Here is a 16,191-nt window from a genome sequence, read left to right as displayed (position 1 = left end):
TTTTAAAAAAAATAAATTATTTTTTTCAAATATATTTTTATTAATCAGTTTACTTTACATATGGATAACATGTTTTCAGTTTTTGGTCAGTTTAAAATTTATATTGAACCAAAGGATGTGTTGTAAATGTATCCAATGAAATTCAAACAATATTTTTTTTTAATCAAGAACAGTAATACAACCATCACTAGAAAAAAAATCCCACTCTATCACATTTCTCAACATTTCTAAATCCACAATTGATTAATATTTGTAGGATTGTGTAAAATATTGCCATGGCATAAAAGAGAAATGTCTTCTAATGTCACACTGCAAAGCACTCAAGTTTCAAAATTCTATCAAATTGTGAGTTTATTTTTTAAAAGATGTTCAAGGCCTGTGACTTCCACTACTGGTTCCGATGTGCAGAGGATCCGGTTCTAGCAGTATGAATATGTTACATGCATAATAAATATCACTGACAAGAATAGGTTCCACATTGTTTAATTTGAGACAATATAGACAATTATTGTGTTGCTATAACAAAAAGGACACAACTTTTGGGATGTTGAAGCTTACAGGTTTTCATTTTGTTTTCATTTTGAGGATGTTTGTTTGAAAGTCACAACACTAAAAACCTAAAATATAATTTTCAAGTCACCAACCGTTAAGGTATAAGTCGAATTTCATTGAACAAACCACCCAATGAAAACAGTATTTTTTCAAAAATAAAAACTCACTTCCTCAACTTATGCACAACAGAGTTTCAAAGCATTTTATATGTTGTAAAGAACGGAAAATGGTCATTTGCTGAAGGAGGTCATATTTACTGAAATCAAAAGCTATTTCAATCAAACACATCTTAACAGGGCAAGTTACAGGTTAACATAGGACCCCCTTCTTTGATATCACCTTCACAATTCTTGCATCCATTGAACTTGTGAGTTTATGGAGAGTTTCTGCTTGAATTTCTTTGCAGGATGTCAGAATAGCCTCCCAGAGCTGCGGTTTTGATGCAAACTGCCTCCCAATGACCATCGTCATAGATCTTTTGCTTGAGGATGCTCCAAAGGTTCTCAATAGGGTTGAGGTCAGGGGTGGATGGGGGCCACACAATGAGTTTCTCTCCTTTTATGCCCATAGCAACCTATGACACAGAGGTATTCTTTGCAGCATGAGATGGTGCATTGTCATGCATCAAGATAATTTTTCTACGGAAGGCATGGTTCTTCTTTTTGTACCATGGAAGAAAGTGGTCCAGAAACTCTACATACTTTGCCGAGGTCACTGTCACAGCTTCAGGGACCCTAAAGGGGACTACCAGCTCTCTCCCCATGATTCAGGTCCTAAACATGACTCCGCCAGCTCCTTCCTGACGTCGCAGCCTTATTGGGACATGGTAGCCATCCACCAACCATCCAGGATTGCACAGCACTCATCAGTAAACAAGACTGTTTGAAAATTAGTCTTCAGTATTTCTAGGCCCAGTGCAACCGTTTCTGCTTGTGAGCATTGGTTAGGGGTGGCAGAATAGTAGGTTTATGCACAACTGCAAGCCTCTGGAGGATCCTACACCTTGAGGTTCGCGGGACTAGCAGCTTCAAATACCGGTTTTCTACGTTGTAATTGCATTTTAGCAGCTGCTCTCTTAATCCAATGAATTTGTCTGGCAGAACCCTTCCTCATTAGGACTTTATCTGCACAAACCTGTGTGCTCTGAATCAGCCACAAATCTCTTCATTGTAACTTGCCCTGTTAAGATTTGTTTGATTGAAATAGCTTTTGATTTCAGTAAATATGACCTCCTAATGCTACAAATTCAACAAATGACCATTTTCAGTTCTTTACAACCTATAACATGCTTTGAAACTCTGTTGTGCATAATAATTTGGAACAGTGCATTTTGAGTTTTTTTATTTTTGAAAAAAAATACCATTTTCATTGGGTTGTTTGTTCAATGAAATTCAACTTATACCCTAACGGTTGGTGACTTGAAAATGGGGTATATGTATGTATATATATATATGTATGTATATATATATATATATATATATATATAAAAAAATGTGTGTGTCATTTTCAAGTCACCAACCGTGTGTGTGTGTGTTTATATCTATCATTTGCATCAACTATTTAGGAAAATCAGTGTAAAATATCATTTGCATAATTATTTGGAACATCGTGTATATAAAAAAGTCCCCTTAATGGAAAATACACTTTACAAGTTGTACATAATCAAATGTCATTTAAAAAAAAAAAACAGTAAAACAATTTTTTGTTACATTATTGCATACATATAAAGTAGAAGAAAAACGCATCTCCCCTTTGTCAGTAACGTTAGTGTTAGTTCTGCAGATACAATTTTGGTCTTGTGCAGCATTTCTTTTAAAGTAAATATTAGAAACACGCAAAATGTTTCTATGCAGAAAGTGACAATACAAACTACAATATTAGTATCTTGAAAATGTAAATAAAAAAACTAAGACATTTGGTTGTAGTAGCTATGACAAGTACATAACACCACAATACAGAAATCCCTTTGGTAGCTACAATGAGGATATATTACCAAGAACCAGCTAACCTGAGATGTAAACACACAAAGATTACTTGAATGTTGCCAACTACACACAACATACAGTAAATAAAAAAAGGTGGCAAGCTGCCATGTAACAGTCTCCCAGTATCATGACAACACTACATGTAAATGTAACAATGATACCTCAATAATGATAAATGTGAAACATGGCTACAAAAAGGTCCCGTGTTTTACATACAGACATGCATGTAGTTCAGTTGGGTTTGCGAACAGTGTTCACAGCTGTGTGGGCCCAACTTCCCAGTGTGTTTGAGAGGTTTGTGGCTCGATGCGTGAGGTTTGAGCGACTGAGTTTACCGCTGGGGTCCAACTTTCTCATCACTGCTCCTCCAGAATGTTCCCTTGTGCTTGTCCTGCAGGGGGAGAGAGAGAACAATTACTGCAGAAAGAATACACAGAGGGAGAGAGTAATGAAAGTGTCTGCAGGCGACTTGGTTTTAAGACTGTATTCATGTCAATGAGAAATAGAAAAATAAAACAAATGCATAATTTATTTACTTATCTCCTCATCTCCTCTTTCTAAGTCTATCTTAAATTGCTAATATTATTGTCATTTTCAGGTTCATAATTGTATTTACATGGTTTTAATTTTTTTTTTTATAACGTGTGTTACAAAGTGACGCACGCTTGTCACGGAAGCAAAAGCTGGAACACTTTGGTTCACTTTGTGAACACTGTTTTAAGCCAATAAGTGTAATATGAGCACTAAATTATTTTTTTTCTAATTGTTTGTGCACTTTTTTGTTTTAGTTACCATTAATGTGAAAGGACTTTGAGCTATATTTATTAATTAAAAAGGGGCTATATTGTTATTTCCAAAATGAGAAAATTAAAAGAATTGTTGACCTATCAGGAGACAAGGTTTCTCAATGGTACATCTAGAAACAAGACTCTTCTCAAGCAGTGCTTCAGTAGTATTATTTATGTTCATGTTAAGTCCATTTAAAACCTTGAATTTGGAAAACATAAATTCAGATAGACAGAGCTGATAATGTGACAAAACAAGACAATATGTAAAGCAAAGAGTAGTAAAGGAGGAAGGAAGTGTGAGTCTGATAGAGAAGAAGAGCATCCTTCGCTTGGACAACGAAGTTATTCATCAATCATAAAAAAAAAGAAGCTTTTCATTGCAACAGGTCACAGACTTTAACAATGTCATACTGTACATAGAGCGGTCCATGCATCGAAACACAGACACCATGCTAGCTCTGCCATGCGCTTTCATGTCAAAGAATGAGTTACACTTGGAGCATATGCTTCCACAAAAATGTTTGGATATTTAGATTTACCTTCTTCCCTACTCCACAATTAGGGAATAGTTGAACTGCCTGTTGTAGGAAAAAACAAATGTGTGTTTTATCACCAAAGGAAAAGCCTTTCATACAGTGACAAGAAGCATGCATGTAATACACACTGATAACAGACAAGGTCACTGTCCATATGCCTCGGTTTTTCACAGTGCATTTCGTCCTTTATGGGCGGGTCCGATTCAACATTTTGAATGTCAACACAGGAAGTGATGCAAATACACTCCAACCTCTCTCAAGCACATTTTTGTCAATTGCTCTGGCTCCAATTCCCACACCCATACTCTCTCCCCATGCTCGCCCCCTCCTCATCTGAATACCAGAAACAGTTTCAAATCTAGCCGGGAAGAATGTGTCTGGGGGGAGGGGAAGGAAGTCTGGAGACCCACAAGCTGTGTTGGGATTCTTTGGGTGGGAGGGTAAAGAGGGTGATCATGCACCTCTGTAGTCTCCTTTTTGCAAAATATGAATGAATAACAGAAAATGGACCGAAGGCTTCTTCAAATACGCGAAACACTCTCATTCACCTATTAAACGCATGCTTTCAATCACACATACAGAAAATGTATTTCACCCACCTTCGACCCACTATTTATTAATCACAACGAGAAAATAACTAATAAAACACTGAAAATGTAAATAAAACATCTAACTATTACAAAAATTAAAAGATGGAAACAGATATACTGATCAAAATGTTAAAACCCAAAACAAAGATCCTTTACCCGTTGTCTCTGCCAATAATATCGTCAAAGGCCTTGGACAGATGTTTGAGCCTCCTGATTCCACTGGACACCGACTCCAAATCTCGGTCAAACTTTCTGTTACAGCAAAGAAACAAAAAAACTCAAAAACCACATAAATCAAAGAAGCAAACAAAGACTAATACAATTTGGAAAACATTGACTGAAAAACAGGAGACTCACAGCCTCTGGTTCTGTGTGTTGGGGGAGGCAAAGGGACTTCGTAATGCAGCCATGCGGACAAGCTGCCGCCTGCCTCCTCCTGTTTTCACCCCTCGGACACCAGCCTCAGGAGTCCTCCTTCCCCTAGAGCCTGGGGTACGTCCAGGTGTGACTGCTGATCTGGGGGTGCGTCTGGGAGTCGCAGCCCGGCTAGGCGTACGTCTTGGGGTGCGAGAAATTGATGCGCTAGCTTCTTCCCCATCACATGTCTGACCCGGGGTCGCTACCAAACACTCCTCACGCGCGAACTCTCTGGTCCTCTGCAGCCTCTGGGTAGGGGAGAAAAGGAAACAAGGGAAGAGAGAGATGGTGAGGAGGGAACAAAACAGCCTACAATTTGCTTGATTATCATATATGTATATCATAAACAGAATTAACAAGAGATGTACAAAAGTTTTGGACTTAATCGACCCACTTAATCGACTTAATCCATCTACCTGATATACTCCAGTAATGGAGTTCCGAGCACTGCGGGTAAGTTTGCGGACTGTGTTGGGCTTTGGCTGCTCCTTCTGGGTCTCCCATGTTGGATTTTCTGGGAGAGAGTTGGTCTGGACCGAACGTAGCGGAAGCCGCTTGCGCAAAGACATTCGCAGAGAGTTAAGTGAAGACGAAGAGCGAAGCTTGCGGAAACGGTCGGGGGCTTCTGGGGAGCTCTCTGCACCGTCCGACTCATCCAAGACTGTATGTGCCCGCCACACTCCCACCACAGCTTTACCTACTCCATCCATCACTGAAGACGCCATGCTGACTGAGCTTACCTGCAAAAGGGGAGGGGAGTTATAACTGAACAGCAGAGTGAGTGACTGTGTGAGTGTATGTATGTATGTATGTATGTATATAAACATTTTTAATTACGTCTGCACAACAGGGTTGCACAATATTGACAAAATGTGATATTGCGATATCGATTATGAATATTGCAATATTGATATTAATCTTGATATTTTTAAACCTATGTAAAATTACAATAGTTATAGGAAAACGCATCAAAATAGATTCATAACAAATACAAAACAATGTTTATTTCAACTGACGGTCATATTGGACTGGTACAACATGAATAAATAAATAAGGACCATGTCTACAGAACAGGACATGTTTTACTGGTTGTACAGTATAAAATAAAGAGAACAGGACACGACTTTTCTTTCACTTCTCTGATGCGTTCCATTTTGTTGTCTATCTATTTCCTCACTTACACGGTCACTCTGTTGAAATATGCACACACGTGGTACACTCCATAAGGTTTGTCACGTAGTGGACCCGTGCGCTGACGTGTACCAACATGTGCAAGTGGCACGGTAACTGGCCAATGAAACATGATCATTATAGCGTTTCAAGCGGGCTCTAAATCAACCACAACTAAGCCACACAGCCAACGGACGGGACGCAGCGCTCCACAAAATAAACAAAATATTGCGACACTTTCGATATAATATTGTGCAACGTGATATTGCTATAACGATATTAAGTCGATATATCATGCACCCATACTGCATCTTTTTTTTTTTTTTTTTTTTTTAAATCGACTGCCATATCAACTGGCGCAATAAACACATTACAAAAGGCTGTGACATATTGTGAAAGATGCTCCGATTTTTTGTGTTAGTTGAAAAAAACAAAACAGAAAGAAAATCAGAAAACAGCACTTTATAATAACTTATTCTTTTTTACTGATGCCTTTTATATTCAATTCAATGTTCAATTTGCTCAATAAAAAGAAGGTAGGAAATTATTTCCTTTCGATTGTTTCAAATTCAATTTGTTGTATTTTAGCAGAATACTGAAAGCAGCAGAAATGCAGAACTGAGTACACTTTAGTATCTGTTTATTTGTCGCGAGTAATATCGTTATCTCGATATATTTAAACATGTTATGGCATATTTTCCTTAGTATATTGTGCAGCCCTATTTTAATAGCAGATTTTAAAATAACTGTCCTTTACACAGGTGTGGGGTTAAATGACAATGTGCTGCCTGGACAATAACTCCAGATCCCCAGCAGATTTTCTGTTACATATAGCAGTCTGCAACAACTTTGATAATCAACTAATTCTTTTTCAAGCAAAAATGACTCTGGTTCCACCTTCTCAAATGTCAGGATTCGTTGATCTCCTTTTAGGCTAAATGCTATTAGTATGTAAATTAAATGAGATTTGGACTGTTGGTATATGATATTTTAAAACATCACACTCAGCTCTTGGAAAATATATTGGGGTATTTTATGAATCAGTAGATGAATTGTCGATAACAATTGTTAGTTGCAGGCATAGAAGACAATTCCGCAACAGGACAAAATTCAAATAAAATAATGTTATATATAAATATTTAAGTTCACTTATAATAACATTCGAAATAAAAGAAAGCATTAAGTCACATTAGGTATAACGTTACTAGAAGTAAATAAGAGAAATTTTAACATTGAAACCGAGATAAACAAGTTTAACTCTTCACAATCTAGAGCTCATGCGTTAGCTAGCTAAGTGTAACGTTTACTGGCATTTAAAGAAATCACTGCAGTTATTTGGTAACGGTACTGACCAAAAATGTGAAACATGTTGATAAACAAAGGACGGGAAATGAGCCGTAACCACGCGTAAAGTCAAGCAGCAGTTAATCGTGTTGGTGAAAGTTTGGTGGCTATTGTTTGTTCAGGATTTCTAGCTTTGCAGACTGCCCCCACTTCTGATTATCTTCTTACCAAAGTAACGTTTACGTTACCATCTGAAACAGAGCCAGAGGAGCAAATAACAGCGACTTAACACCTGTGCGTCAAATGGGAACGATAATGAAGTTACAAGATTAACACTTCTAACAAACGTTTTAAAGAACCAGTGGCAAATGATTATTACTCACGAACAACAAAACTGGGCTGTGTTTGCGAAAGCATCGTTAGCTTATCTGCAGTAACGTTAATGTTAGCTAACTAACGTAGCACACCTCAATTTACACTAAATAAAGTCTATGTTAAATAACTGATGCTGAATACGAGCTATTCAACAGTCTACCGTAACACTAGCTCACCTGAAAGTACCAGTTGTGAGATTCGACTACTTCAGCTGCCTCTTGCTGTTGTTTCTTTCTTCCACTGTTTGAATTTGGCGGTGGACCGCAGACCGCACGCAGACACACATCACCACGCCCTTCACGCAAAGTCCCCCGAATGACGTAACACGTCACGTCTGGGCGTGCTTGTCAACACGAATTGCAAAAAATGTGCTTCAAAATATAAATTGACACCTTGATTGTTAACAACACATTTTTATGTCTTAAATCTTCTTATTTTGAAGTCCACGTTTTACATCAAAAATGTAAAGGGTCACAAAGAAAACCAATTTTGAAAAAATACTGAAATTACACTCCTTTGGGACAAACAAATCAGAAAGCCAGAGACTATAATCATCCACAATGTCATTACCTGTTTTGAAATTCTATCCCTGTAAAATCGAGATTCATTTCTGTAATATCCCTGCAAATTATCATCACTATTTTCATCATCACCGCCTTTCTGAAATATATCTAGCTACATCATGCATTGCCACCCCCCCCCCCCCATTACAGTTCTTTCAGCCATCTAATGTAATCCAATACAACAGTCCAGCAATAAAGCTTTGTGAGGTTTATAATGTTCAGATGTTGACTTGGCGTAAGATGTTGATTTGTTGCCATACCAGGTGGTTGATTCAACTTGTAGTTGTAATATTTTGTCCACTTCATTTACATAAGGTATACAGAACATGACAAACACATCTTAATATAACGCAGTTCAATATAACAGAGCCTACATGTCATGATGCTATCCATATGTTATTGAATTATATAATGATATGTGGGATTGGAATAGATTCAAAATCTTAAAGGAATTACCTGGTAAAGATTAAATTAAATAAATACCTATTGACATCGACAGAACAAGGACAACAGGTCACAAAACAATGATACTTATTTGCCACTTGCTGTGAGGTTTGTCTTTTTCTCATGTGTCATTAGTTGCATGTTAACACAAAAATCAGGATAGAATAGGCAGAGTTTAAAGCAGAGTGACCAGCAGATGTCACTACAGACCTGCATGTCAAACAGTTTTAAGCACAGTGTTTTGAGATCCACCTACTGTATTTTGTTTTAGTCTGTGGTGATTTAATAAAGGCATCAATAAGCCTGTGCTTCGACTTTTCTTTAACCTTTATTCTATTTTGTATTGTAAAACAATTTGTGATGGACCTGTGTTTTACAAAAACTATTTTATTAGCAAGCAAACCAGAGGTTTGTGCAACATTTACATTCTCATTTTGGCATGTAATTAGCACATAGAGAGATTATTACTTATTACTGACCTCTGGACACAATTTTTGCAAACTGCAAAGCCTGACACTTGAAACGACCAAATAAGTAAATTCTTGACTACAGATTCAATGGTGCTGGCATAGTCTCAGATTACCTGACCTATCCCCACATTAACCACTTAACTGTGCACACCTGTGCATTCTTGTCAAACATGTTACCTCATTTGGTATTGCACTGTTTTATGTGAACCTGTTAAATGTTTCTCTATTGGTAATAGCGCAACGATCCAGACCTTGACCCTCATGTAATGCAAGTCCTTGTCCTTTATTCTCAATAAGAGTAAATGTATAACGTGATTTTAACAAGTCTTGGTTGTATTGTTGAGTCAGGAGTTAAAGTTCAGTGCAAATGTGGAAACCAAAGACCAAGGTGACGAAAACAAAAGCACTTTTATTGCAAAGATAACAAGAAACTGTGGAAGCTGTAGTGCATCACACTGAAAATTAACAAGTTTAAGGATGATCTTAAGGTCATATTGCAAACTTCATAGATCGCTCGGCCATAATCAACAGATGATACAATGGATAGCATGCTACGTTTTGTTGTTTGATTTTATAGAACATTTTGGGAAAAATGCTTATTTGCTTAATTGCAGAGAGAAGAACCTAATGTTGGTACGATAAATATGAAGCTACTGCCAGCAGCCGGTAAGCTAACCATCTGCTGAATGTACAATATGTTACCCAATATTTAACAGACCGATAGAAGAGTTGTATTGGTCGTCAAACTCTCAGCATGAAAGCAAATAAGCAAATATTTGAATGTCAAATATGATAAAATGGTAATCACAGTCATCAATCACAAAAAAAGTCATGATGTCTTCATGGCTTCTCTCATTTGTTGAAGTAGAGAAGATCGGTTATTGTGAGCATAACCTACTTGCAGCACTGTCAAAAGAGAAATGGAAGCATTAGGAGGTTCAGTTTGTAATGAGTCAGGGTCAGTCTTTGTTGTGTATGTAAGTGTGTTTTGCATGTTACCTTTGTAATTTTGTTCCACCGTGAAGCAATCGCAAGAACTGCAGTAAGGCACACCACCACTAGGCCTGCTATCATGGGCATTAGTGGTATCTTCAAGGTCTTTTCTACAGATGAGGGGGAAGACAATGATCACCCCACTTTTTCTTACTTTATATCACTGACTGATTTATTATTTTGTGTGTTGGTGGCACTGATTGTGTGAACTGACCTGTTACTGCAACAATGAATTGCTTGCTGCGTCCTCCATAGATGGGAGACTTTGCTGTGCACTGATATATGCCTTCATGCATGCTTTTCTCCACTTTGTTGGCTGTTATCCGGCTTTTAAAGCCGTCATTGGTCACCGAGAAGCCACCTGCTAATAGATCCACTGTGCTCCCATTTAGTGTCCAAGACACGGAAAACACAGGTGGATTGGCCCAGATATCACACTGCAGGACTAGCACTGCCCCTTCTTCTACTGCAACCTCCTCTGACCCAGAGAGCTGTGGAGGATCTGAAGAGGAACATTTTCAATTGTATTTTGTAGCCAGCAGTTTTAACAATGCTAACAGTATGCTTTTATAGATGGCAATGTCAGTTTGTTGGTTGGCCCACCACTTTGTACCACTTTGGTCCTGACTGAAATATTTTAACAACTATTATAGAAGGATTGCCATGCTTTTTTTGTACAGACATTCATAATTCCAAGAAGATGCATTCTAATAACATTCCCTCTAAACCTAGATGAAGAACATGGTAAAAAGTGTTAAGCAAAAGCATGTTAGCTGATGTTAGCATTTAGCTCAAAGCACCACTGTGTCTAAGCGCAGCCTCACAAAGCTGCTAGAGTGGCTGTAGACTCTGTAGACTATATTATACAAAGTGAAATCTTGAGCTGATAGTGGCACTAGAAGAAAAGTCAGTGGATCACCAAAGTCAGTGGGGGGAGCATGAATATTTATACAAAATTTCACGGCAGTCCATTTAATAGTTGTTAGGATACTTCAGTGTTGACCAAAGTGGTGGACTGACAGACTGACATTGCCATCCCTTGCATGGCTTAAAATACAGTTAACCCAAAAGCTTTATTTAAGTTATCAGTTACAAGTAGTATAATTATTAACATAATTCCAACATTCATTTAAAGTGACTCACATGTGACATTCAGGGTGACTGAGGCAGTAACTGTGTCATTTTTGCTCAGGTGGCAGGTGAAAGTGGCACCATTGTCTTCATTGATGATGGGTGTAACACACACACTGCTGCGACCCTTTTTATTTTCTTCTGTCAGACTGACGACCTTGCCATTCCTCATCCATACCAACTCTTCATCAGCCTGAGTCTCATGGCCGCCGTCAGACTGACAAACCAGAGACACAGTCTTCTCCAGCTCTGTCTGTATAACACCCTCACTGTTGACTCCTGGGACGGACTGGATCTTGACACCTTAAGAAAAAAGGGGGGAGAAGGTGAGACTTTAAGGGACAGCTGAGTGAAGCAGTGACAGCTTAGATTGCGCACAACAAAATCTTTTATTGGAATAATTAAACTAAAAGAGGCCAGTTCAATTCTTGGTGACCAGACTTGCAAACCGGCTTACCTAATGTCTGGGTTGCACAGTAAAGGAGTAAATGGAAAAGAAGGGGTCTGATCAACTTCATTTTACCTGTCCTCGGATAGACCTGCAAGGGAGGGAAAGATCATTGAAAAGAGAATTAATAAAGAGTTTATTAAAAATTCTCATTTAATTTAAATTATCAAAAGTTCAGCAGTTTTCAACACAAAAATATAAAGAAGCTCCAGACATGTAGCAGTGACAGACTCTGACATTTGTTTGCATTAATTAAATCTACAGTATATAATGTTTTTATATTGCCGTGTGTTTCTTTTCTTAATGCCTTCCAGCATTTTTAATTGTTGTTTTTATTCTCAGTTGTTTTTCTTCACCTTGTTAAGCTACCAACATCTGTCACACAAACAACAATTAATCGTTTGTGTTTTTACCCACAGTATACATTTCCAATTTACTTCTTCCTTTCAGTCGATCTAAATTTCTTTGCAGGCCAAACCTTTCTCCCTTGCCCTAAACAATCAAATTATTCAATAGGCTTAGAGAATACTTGATTAAAGAATCCAAATGTTGTGCATGAGTGATGAATCAAGATGATAATGGATTGTTTTCAAGCATTAGTTTAAGAGTACAAAGTCTGAAAATGCTTTGCAAGGCATTTTGTTTTTTGTGAAATCCTGCCATTTCATAGAGTTTTGCTATGCTTTTATATATTACACACAAGCACATTTGGTACAGTTCTACTCATGAATTGCATTTGTTGAATCCAGTTTAGAATATCTGTAATATCATAATATCAAACCTTAAGCAGGAAAATCAATGTTACCAGCTAATTGTGTCCAAGAATGCAAAACCAATTTATTGTTAGATTATGTTCTCCCCAGTGTTTTACAAGACTTTGAAGACTGCATTTTGTAACAGTTGCCTGTTAGATCTGCTGTAAAATCATCCTTTTGGATAAAAGTGTTGCAGTCCATTTTTCGTAAAAGGGACAGTTTGTACTTGTTCACACTTATTAAAGTTAAAAGCAAGAATATATGATTGTGGTTTGCTTAAAAGAAATAATAAGAGTTATTAATTGTTTTTAGAGGCAAGTCATACCAGCAACAGAGTATCAATGCTCTCTGGGTTTACCCTTAAAATAAACATGAAATATGTGAATAAAATGTATGATAGCGCATACAGTTACCCCTTACCTGACAATAATTATTTCTTCTTATTTCTTGTCTGGGTTTTCTTTATTCTCCCTGTAAACATGAGAATGTGGAGGATTGTTCTAATCTCCAGCTCTTATGCTTCACATCCACACGAGGACACTCTTATAACTTTCTTCACTGTTTCTCAATGACTTTCTCATCATTCTACTTTCCTGTTCGTGCCAACACCCTTTCAATCCTCCCACCCCTGATTTTTTTTTATTTTTTATTGTTTCATACTTATAATGTGCAAACACAAGGAAAGTCTTTTATTGGCTATAGTCATTATAATGGCACTAAAACATCTTGGGTGTGGATTTAAGCATTCAAATGCACATCTTAAGGGTTCTTTACATTTTTGTTTTGAATAATTAAAGGTTGTTAAAGGCCACAAGACATTGATAATATTTTTGACAGTATAGGCCTATACATTTGTTGATGAAGCAAGTCACTGTCTGCCAATTTTCTATGTATGTTACGTCCCTACTATGTCTAGGGGCGGAGGACATGAACAATTAAATAAAACCCGGGAGAAAACCAAGGGAAAGGCGGAAACAGTCCAAGAAGAATCTTCAAGATGAATGAACCTTATTTTATTCTATAATCATTGTATTGTATTTTAACATCAAAGTCACATTATCTATATTGTTTAATATCCATAATGTGAGAAGAGAACTGCGTTCAAGCTGATTGATGTTCCTGGGTGTGACAACAAAGTTTGGGTGATTATTTACTTCTGCGCACTTCCTCTTTCTCCTGTTCATGCCAGATGATTGACAGTAAGCAGAGACTGAATGTATTCATAAAAAAATAAGTCATCAACGGCATCTTTGTCATAAACGGATAGCAGAGCTGCTAACTACCCAGCTGATAAGTGCTTTTACATTTGCACTTTAAACAGCAGCGAGCATGTCTCTCCTCTGACAGCTTCTTTACTGACACAATGTGATATATGTTACCAGTGGTAGAAAGTAACTTAATACATTTACTCAATAAGTACTTAGGTACTCCTCAAAATATTTCAATGTAATGCTACTTTATACTTTTACTCCATTTTAGGGTGATATAGTACTTTTTACTCCACTACTTATACCTGTAGTTCCTTTGCATTGAAGGTTTTGCAAAAAAGTCAATGTGGATCCAATTTGAGATACTTTGTATACTACTGGGTAGATTAGTAGTGTAGAAGTAACTATGAGTCTCAATTAAATGTACAAATGTAATGTAGTTGAAGTATAAAGTATCATATAAAGTGAAGTAAAAATTGTACTTAAGTACAATACTTGAGTTAATGTAACCCTAACACTAACAGCACATTAGGTAGTTGAAATTAGCCTTACCATGAGTAACTATGCACGAAAATAAAATGCTTTTATGTTGCAGTAGCATTATGCATTAGTTATAGTTAATAAGATATCAATATAGCCCATCACTGACAGGGGCTATAATTCAGTAATACTTTGAGTACATTCTGCTGATAGTAATGTTGTACTTTAACTAATGCACAGCACTTTATTATTTATTTAAAGCAGTTGAGGTAAAGGATCTGAATATATAACCCCCCCCACTGGTACTGTGATTGAAACAATGGTAACAGTAGTTTCCTTTAACTACAACAAAGAAATGGACTCTTTCATTCAGATTTATTAAATTTAATGTAAATAATATAATTCTGTTCTTTCCTAAAAAGCAAAAATGCAGTATGCTTCATATAAGGTCAAAACTGAGTTAAGACAAGAATCTGATTTTACATTTTACCATATTATTAAATTACTTTGTCATGGAAATGTATAATTTTGGTGAAATATAACTAGAAACGGTAAAATGTACTAGAAAACAGAGGTTCAAACAAAGCGGCAGTGACTGCACTCTGCTTGAAATGTTTTTTTTTTGGGTCACTTGGGGGCAGCAAAAACAATTGAACGCAACATTGACATATCACCTGTTAATTTAAGTTTATATGGCATACTTATTTTTTATTGAACCTTTTTTTAACCAGGAATAAGACTCAGTGAGATTAAAAATCTCTTTTAGAGAGTGACCTGGCCAAGACAAGCAGCAGCACAATTAACACGGTTTTAAACATAACAACTTAAAATGGAGACACAAGAACAGATTACAGATGTAAAAGATATCAAAAACATACTTCAACATTTGAAACTTATACAGCCAGATGTGCTGGCATCCAAGTCATTTATAATGGCTTTAAATGTCTGCAATGAAACCAGCTCTCGAAGATTCAGGTGCCTTTGTAACTGTAATTCCAAGCCAAGGGAGCAGTATACTTAGACTCCCTTTTTCCCAGTTCAGTATGGAGGGACAGTTAGGAAAGAAAAAAGTCCTGAGAATGTAGACAAAAACGTCATGCTGTTTATCATTATAAGCTTTGGACATTTCATAATCAGCACACGATATTCAACTATTGCAGCTTCATTGAAAAACTCCTCATGTGTTGTCAGATCAAGGATTAAAGGTTAGCAACAATTACAACATAGTTGTGGTAGAAGAATGTGCTCTTTATGTGAAGTTGCACAATTGATTACCTACTAACATTATACCAGATGGACACGTGCAATGATCTCTTGTTCCTCACGATTCAAACCTGTATCCTCTTCATCTTTAACATGTTAGCTGATAGCTGTGCTTGTGACCTCTTTTTTCCATGCTGTTATTACAAATGATGCATATCTAAAACTACCTGAAACTGTGTCTTTTCTAAGAAGCTAAATATAAATATCATTGATGAAGTCCAAAATGTTACTCAGTCACATTCAGTATTAACATATAAGTTGAATGTACTGGTTAGGTTGCATTGCTCAGTCAGAAGAAAATTGACGAGTGCAGGTTTGTGTGCACATGTCTATGTGACATAAGGAGGAGGGACAAAGTCCCAGGGACAAAGGCAGTGGTCAAAGTACAGTTAAAGGCAGATAAGATCAGTTGGTAATACATGTGCACACACACAAAAATAAACAGCATGGCTTCACTGTAAGTAATTAATTAAAGCCTGCAGAGTTTATGCTGTGCGAATGGGCATTCTTCATCAGATTACAACTGAGCTCTGTAAACACACACACACACACACACACACACACACACACACACACACAGCACACACACACACACGCACGTGCATGCATGCACGCACACACATACACACACACACACACACACACACACACCAAAACATGTTAATGAAACAAAGCACTCACTTATCCCATATAGACTACAAATACTCAGTCCCGCTATATTCCCTCCCTCCCTATCAAG

At 37.1% G+C, this 16,191-nt stretch overlaps 2 protein-coding genes across 2 annotated transcripts; both read right to left on the bottom strand.

Annotated features, from left to right (window-relative positions):
* Positions 1–1,876: 1,876 nt before the first annotated feature.
* LOC120544627 lies at positions 1,877–8,028 on the bottom strand. The gene is made up of 5 exons (XM_039778523.1): positions 7,874–8,028; positions 5,285–5,608; positions 4,809–5,116; positions 4,608–4,703; positions 1,877–2,928 (listed from the first exon to the last, which is right to left on the bottom strand). Exons 2-5 carry the CDS (start codon positions 5,591–5,593, stop codon positions 2,769–2,771), a joined length of 873 nt encoding a protein of 290 aa, XP_039634457.1. The 5' UTR covers positions 5,594–5,608; positions 7,874–8,028; the 3' UTR covers positions 1,877–2,768.
* A 1,535-nt stretch (positions 8,029–9,563) lies between these two features.
* Positions 9,564–13,064, bottom strand: tmigd1 (transmembrane and immunoglobulin domain containing 1). Its single transcript, XM_039778522.1, has 6 exons — positions 12,922–13,064; positions 11,756–11,837; positions 11,311–11,601; positions 10,382–10,669; positions 10,174–10,277; positions 9,564–10,080 (listed from the first exon to the last, which is right to left on the bottom strand). Exons 2-6 carry the CDS (start codon positions 11,814–11,816, stop codon positions 10,069–10,071), a joined length of 756 nt encoding a protein of 251 aa, XP_039634456.1. The 5' UTR covers positions 11,817–11,837; positions 12,922–13,064; the 3' UTR covers positions 9,564–10,068.
* Between the last annotated feature and the right edge of the window lie 3,127 nt (positions 13,065–16,191).

This window comes from Perca fluviatilis, chromosome 16 (assembly GCF_010015445.1).
Source record: "Perca fluviatilis chromosome 16, GENO_Pfluv_1.0, whole genome shotgun sequence".
Taxonomy (NCBI): domain Eukaryota; kingdom Metazoa; phylum Chordata; class Actinopteri; order Perciformes; family Percidae; genus Perca; species Perca fluviatilis.
This window is presented reverse-complemented; position numbering and strand designations above follow the sequence as displayed.